The sequence below is a fragment of the Halyomorpha halys genome, unplaced genomic scaffold (assembly GCF_000696795.3).
Source record: "Halyomorpha halys isolate HHAL.00 unplaced genomic scaffold, Hhal_1.1 Scaffold7.1, whole genome shotgun sequence".
Classification (NCBI taxonomy): Eukaryota; Metazoa; Arthropoda; class Insecta; order Hemiptera; family Pentatomidae; genus Halyomorpha; species Halyomorpha halys.
The window spans coordinates 2,052,806-2,060,043 of NW_027110368.1; the positions used below are offsets into that span (position 1 = coordinate 2,052,806).

General features: G+C 29.8%; 1 protein-coding gene across 11 annotated transcripts in view; it reads right to left on the reverse strand.

Annotated features, from left to right (window-relative positions):
• Positions 1–7,238, reverse strand: part of LOC106677306 (aquaporin) — a gene marked incomplete at its 3' end in the record, with an annotated part of 133,659 nt that overhangs the window by 27,608 nt on the left and 98,813 nt on the right. For 9 of the 11 annotated variants that reach the window (XM_067048539.1, XM_067048544.1, XM_067048533.1 and 6 more), the window contains 1 exon segment: positions 4,223–4,284. In XM_067048539.1, the coding sequence (XP_066904640.1) occupies positions 4,223–4,284 (62 nt within the window). 11 annotated transcript variants of the gene reach the window in all.

Sequence of the window (7,238 nt, forward strand, 5' to 3'; positions counted from 1 at the left end):
GATTTGTCAGGATTTATTTTGATTCTCCAGTTTTGAAACCATTCTTCAATAGAAGTTGTGTGTGTCTGTAGTGTTTGTGATGCATTAGTTGGGTCGTTGTTTACAGACAGTATGCATGTGTCATCAGCGTTTAATATTTTTAATAATGAAACTTTGTAATCGACTAAGATAAAAAGATAAAAAATAAAACTCCCCCAAATTTAGTGGTTTTGTGTTTCAAGACGCGTAGAATCCAATAATGAAATAGAAAAAGCTCTGACGAATGCATAGGATAGCATAGCTTCCTCGCTGGATTCTACTGAATAGGTAGGCACATAAATAACTTATTTCAAGGAGTTGTAATAAATTTTATTATTTATATTTTCAATAAATTTGATTAGTTGTTTGAGAATAAAATCAACATAAGGAGCACTTTGAAACTACAAAAAAGTCAAGAAAATACTTTTCCGTGTGGTGAAGTAAAAATAGTTGATACAATTTATAATGGAGCGTAACAACACTAACAACTTTCCTCCAAATCGTAGGTTTTCAAAATGTAATAATTGTGCGGAGAAAAATCGGTCTTTTGACAGACTCTCCAATCTCTTAAGAGCCTGCAGGCGCGTCTCCATGTTCAAAAAATTTTAACTCATAATTAATCGAAATGCAAAAAAGAAGGTGAAACTGAAGTGACGAAAGTTTAAACAAAGTTACTAGAATGCTATGGAGGTTTTCTATAGTAAATAATAAGCTCTAGTAATTAAACCCAGTAAAGAACAGGAAGTCAGGGATCGCTGACTCCTCTTAGTCTCTTTTTCTCACTACGCTGGTTTATCCGAAGGACAGTTAATACGAGAATGATTAACAAAAGTTCTAATGTATAGAAATGGAGCAGTAACTATGATTTAATCGTGTGATTTATTAATGGAAGTAATTTTCAGCTTGAACTAACATAAAAAAAAACTGGGGGGGGGGGCATTTAAGAAAAAATTAATCCCAATTTTAACATGAACTGTAATTGGATTATTAGGACCTTTTTTATTTACCAAAAATACATTAGCTACTTTTTAAATAAATAACGAATTATTTATTAACTAGTTTAACAAGTTAGTTGAAAGTAATTTATGAAATTTACTGCATTTTTAAAGTGTTATAAAAAAAAAATAAGAAAAAAAAAAAGCAAAAAAAAAATAAGAAAAAAAGGAAAATAAATTATCAATAGTAAAAAGTTAACAGTTAATAATGGGCCATTTTCATGAATTTAAATCTAACAAAACTTTGTAACTTTTTTTAGAATCAGCGCCTGAAGATGAATGAACATTCCGAAACTTGGAAAACATTATTTTATTGATGTAGAGCTTTAGCGCACTTGCTCAGCCTCCACTGGTTACCAGTGATGCGGCGAGAGGGATGCGCTGGGATTTATTTTATTTTAGTATGAATGTGATCATTTATCACTATTACCAACTGCCCACAACGGTGTGGCAGATTGTAACATCTATCAATAAATAGAATTTTTTTAATTAAAAAAAAAATTATGTAGAATAGATGAAAAAAAAAAAGTAACTGTCCAGAAAGGAAAAATATAAAATTATTTGTATGGTTATTAAATCAAATTGGCTCTAAGACATTATCCAACTTATATTCTTTATTTAAAATTATAAAAAATATTACAACTTGATATTTTTATGTTGTAATGGAAAAGAATTTGATGTGGTGACAGACTTCACATACCTGGGTACAGTGATAGATGGATCTGAAAAGGTAGACGCAGAAATAACTAATAGGATTAACAAGGCAATTGCAGTTTGCTACCAGATATGTAACACTGTGTAGAGAAGAGAGAAGTAGGCAAAGACTTCAAGCTACAATCTTCAAGATAGTAAATCTACCCGTACTTTTGTTTGGAGCGGAGAGTTGGATATTAACAGACCGACAGGAGAGCAGAATCACCGCTGCCGAAATGAAATTTATGCGAAGGACTATTAGAAAACAAGGAGGGACCGAGTTTGCAATGAAAGGATTCCTCAGGAACTGAAAGAGCTCCTGGAAACTCATCAGCTAAAGTGCTTCGGTCATGTTATCAGGATGGATGACCACAGAAATCCTCTAAAGACCATGGAATGTATCCCAGATGACAGAGGACCAAAGGCTCGCCCTAGGATGTCATATCTCGACTATACTGAGCGAGTCAATAGGGCGAGAGGGAAGGAACTCCGACAGTCAAGGAACCTAGCTAGAAATAGGGAAGAATATTATTATAATACTGCACCCCTGATCCTTTATGGGTTGTATTTGTAGAGATTATTATTTTTTTGATTATTTAATTTATAAAAACTTAGTACAGAAATAGGATTATCCGTGCTTGGGGACAGTACGCTACTGCATGCCTTCATGAGTAGTGAACGAGCATATTTTTAATAAACATTGATGGTTAGTGAAGTTAATAATGAAATTTGATAAAGTAGTCGGTATAGCAGCCTTCCACATTGAACGAAACAGAAGACTTTTCCTTGAATACATTGATATACTTTCTTTATTTTCTATATACTGAGAGGTAGGGAGCTTTCTCCGTCGTTATGCAGAGATACATGCAACGTTATGTATTTGCTAGGAGCTATAGCATGTAGAGAAAGGCTCTGTTATTCATAGATGCGATTTCACTTTCGACCCACAAATGTGTACAAAGTGATATGCATTGCATATGCATAATAATCTTCTTTCTTATTAAGAAGTTTATATCGGTTGTCTTTTTTTTTTTTATTTTTTTACTTTTTACCGGAGTTCCGGATGTGTCAACAATTATGTTTATAAGATTGGTGAAACAACCTTAAACAATTTAATCGTGACCCGAACTCCATGACCTACTATCATTAGAGTTTTGTCTTATACACATTAAATAACATGGCTAACAATAGAGATCTAACTAAACGTACTGCATAATCACTGAGGTCAGAAAAAAAATTACTGATAATGCCCTTTCTGTTTTATCTGTGTGTTAAAAGTGTGATCGTTGTTAAATATTTCCATTACGATTAAGATCTGTTATAGAGTTAGGACACCAAATGACAGTTTTTATGCAGAACAATAACAAATGGTGTATAAAAAAAAAACGCAAAATGTTCTTTAGTTATTTAGATGCAATTTATCTCACAATTCCCATCTAAAATTCAAATATAACTAAAGTCTAAAATAATATTATTCATGTACCTATAGTGAAAAATTCAATAAGTAAAATCATTAATTTTTAATTTAACTTACGTCTAAATTATGTCCCTTTTACAATTCCATCATAACATATCTAATAATAATTTTTTTATTTATTTAGGTAAGCGAGGATTTTCCATTTAAGTAAGTTTTATATATTAAAGTTGGCTTTATTATTGAGGGTGGAAATACTTCCCCTTAAAATATTTAACTATATTTGTTAATTTAAGTAAAAAAAAAACTGAATAGTTTCAGGAAACAATGAAAACAGGAAACGGAACTATCTCTATTAGTTAACAACCAAATTCTTTAAAAATTTAAAAACGGTCTGGGTTCCATCAAAATAATTCATACAGTAAATAAACTATTCATTGTGAACCAACGTTTCGTCCCAGTTCGAAAGGCTTCATAAGGACTAATAATGATACAAACGGCTAAAACGATGAAACAACGTCAGAGAATAGATAAAATGAAATAAAAGGAAAATAAGGTATAGCTAAAAATGATTTAAAACCTGTGCAAAAATGAATAAAGTAATTTATTGTTCAATTTTATATAAATTTTGTATTACTAATATCAATGAGAGACGTTTAATTATTAATAAAAATTTTTTTTATTACACTTTAAAAGAAGCCATTTTGAAAATTCTTTATTCCATAAGGTTAAGACCTATCTGATAATCTGATCTAAATAAATCAAAATCGTTAAAATTTCAAAATAAGAGTAAAGTGAATGATGTAAATTGGCACACCCGATAAGCACATTTTAATAATAAAGTTGCTCAACCTTGCTTAAATACGAGTAATTTCAGTTTGAGAATATTTTTCGTTTCATCCACGGTTGTTCACAGAAACACACACTGGCTATTTCACAGGACTTATTTAGATTCTGGGGACCTGAAAACGGGTATTTGAGTTGAAAATTAAGACTCCAATTTTTCGGCGACTGCAATACTAGATAAGGGAAATTAATAAATTATTATAAACCTTTGATGAAAATTTGACTTGGTCGAATAAATTATAATAAAACAACATACCTGAAGTCTTCCTGCCTCGTTCGACCTGCGATGGTTCCATCTCGTGTCCCTGGTCGCTGAGGCTGCCAACAAAAAGTCATGAATAATGAACAAAACACTGAACTATTCTAATGTTCAACTTTAATATGTTCTGAACCTACTAAAATACTGCAAGCGTCATGAGCAGCTTATGCGTGCAATGGATCGAATCTCAAAGGAACTAGTTAACAGATATCATTATCTTAATGATTTTTTACATTTTATCTCAAAGGGAAGATTGATCAGTTTAGATTTTATAATATTTTATTTTCGCAAACCAGAAATATTTCTACAGAACTATCAGATCAATAAAGACATAAGCTGTAATTATTTAAAAATGCAGTTTTATTTATACTCATTAGACATACTCTGTTGCTCAGCAGTTTTTACTATTCGAGCTGGTAATATTTATAGAGTTGCAGATCACATCTCTTTTGTCTCTGAGCAATAAAGATGTTTGATGGTCATTTCAGCTTACAACTTACATCAACAAAAATATAATAAAACATCTAAACTAAATAAAATCAAAGGCTCATTCGTTACACATGATTAAAACATTACCTACTTATCAAAATCATAACCCAAAATTTAAGATAGGTAATGTTAGCTTAATACAACATTATTACAAGAATCTACCTAAAATCTTTTTAGTTTTTAGGGATTACAAAAAATAACATTCGAGTAATCAGGGCCGTCATAAGTTACACAAACACACTCTTATCTTGGTTTTTATGACCATGAACTGTGTAATCGATAAATAAATTTGGATTTAAGAATTTTATTTTATTTTTTTTAGTAAATTCATTTATGTTTATAAATGTGATAGATGAAAACATATAAAGTAAGTTATTCACTAATATTGAAATGGAATTTAGGAATGCAAATGAAAATTTCTTTATAAAAGTCACTATAAACTATTTATAATCTGGATTATTTCCTGCCCTTTTGCATAGTATAATATCCCGCTAGAATTTAAATAGACAAAATACGAAACCTCATACTATATGTATGTAATGTGGAGTTTACATCGAAAGATGTTATTGCTATTATATTAAGAATATTAAAAAAGATAAAAATATAAAATAAAAATCAAATGTTCTTATAACGAGAAATATCCTAAAAATCTGACTATTTGTACTATATAAAAAATAATTCACAACTGTAAAGCAATAAAACTAGATAAATAAATATACAAAAGTAAATATGTGTGTAAATAACTAAAAAAGTGAATGGAATAAATGATCTTGGTGAATTCATTTAAGTAATTAGACCCCATATACATAGATAACTATCTAATAATTTAAAATATATGTAGGCTAATTTTGAAGCCTTTTTCTGGAGATACTTGAGCAATAAATTATAAATCTTTATCATAAAAAATATGAACATTCTTTTTATGTTAAAAATTTATTGAATGAGAATACTAAAAGACACTGAAAATAAATATATTTATAAATATACAAAACTTACCGCTATTTTTCCTCCAAATTAGGGAAAAATCGGACGACCCATTTTCGGAATAAAAGTATGCCCAGAAAAATACGTTTACCAAAACAGAAGCGAAAGTAGTGGCCGTATCTGATAAGATCGATATAAACCAAGTAGGCAACAGCCCACGTATTCCCTGACAATTTTATCAAAATCAGATTAATGGTCCGATCGATGCCTGGATCAAAATTTGGCTACAGACCGAAAAACATACAGAATTAGTTTTTTTTTATTAAGTATTTTTTATAATAGCCACATAGGAACCTATGTATTTTTTATTAAAAATAATAGTTTTGTTTCATGTTTAAATTATTTTATTTTATCGTCGGTTAATCCGTGGAGCCGGGTCAGTGGGATTATACTGTAATTATAAATTTGGCGTTCAGTCTTAAAACTTTGTGGGTGATAAAATAGAAAATTTTGCAATATTAAAATGTTTTTTAATTACAATGTTTTGTACAAACAAACCAGCAGCCACTCATCATAATAACTTAATATCAATATTTGTGGAGAAGATGGTGAGGAGGGGGGAGGGTGCGGTTAGCCAATAAACAAAATATATTTATTCGTGCCGACGTTTCGACCTCAATTTCAGGTCTTCATCAGGGAGTAATAGACAGAGGTTCTGGCTAAACTCAATTTTCTCTTTAATCTATGGTCCACCATCAACAAATCAACATCTATTATTGTCTTAAGAAAACAAATTTCCTAAAGATTCTTTCAACAATTTATGACATCAGCCTTTAAGCCGATAATATCAAAATCGATTACCATAATTTATTACCGTACGCCTCAAATGTAGACATAATGGAATATTCATATATAAAATATTAGATCCGCGGGTCTGTTTGAAAACGTTTTCGTTCTTGGAAACTTTTCTGGATCAGTTTAGATGCTAAGAGCTATTTTTATATTTTTTTATTATAGAGGTCATAAGAGAACATCCATATTCTAAATTTTGATATAAAAGTTCTCTTGACATAATTAAAATTTAAGAGTATAATAAATAATCTTTCCAAAAGTTTTGTGCTAAAACGTTTATATAAATATTTTGTACTATAAGTCAACTTTTATTGAACATATTGAATTTTTTGATAAATTTTAGAATAAAGGTCACACCTATGGTTGTTTATGCGTGTCTGTGTTCGAACATGCCGAAAAACGTGCATGAAAATAAACAGATTTTTTTTAAAAACAATAATACAATTTTCGGATTTTCCTTATACGTAATTCCCTCTCAAACTCTGCCTCTTGCGTATGTCAGAAGGTATATGTGTAAACTTATATTTAAAATTAAATGTTAAAAAAAGCTCTTTTGTTGTAAGTCTATAAGGAACTTTAGATCAAAAGGTTCATTCGATTGAATTTCGGGTTGAAAATTTAACTTAAATCTAAAATTGGAAAAGTTTTTGTAATCTTGGTTAAATAGAAAATTTTTGAAGGAGTCCAATAAAATTAAAGTAATTTTAATAATAAATAATACTAAATTTAGAAACATAAATTATACTAA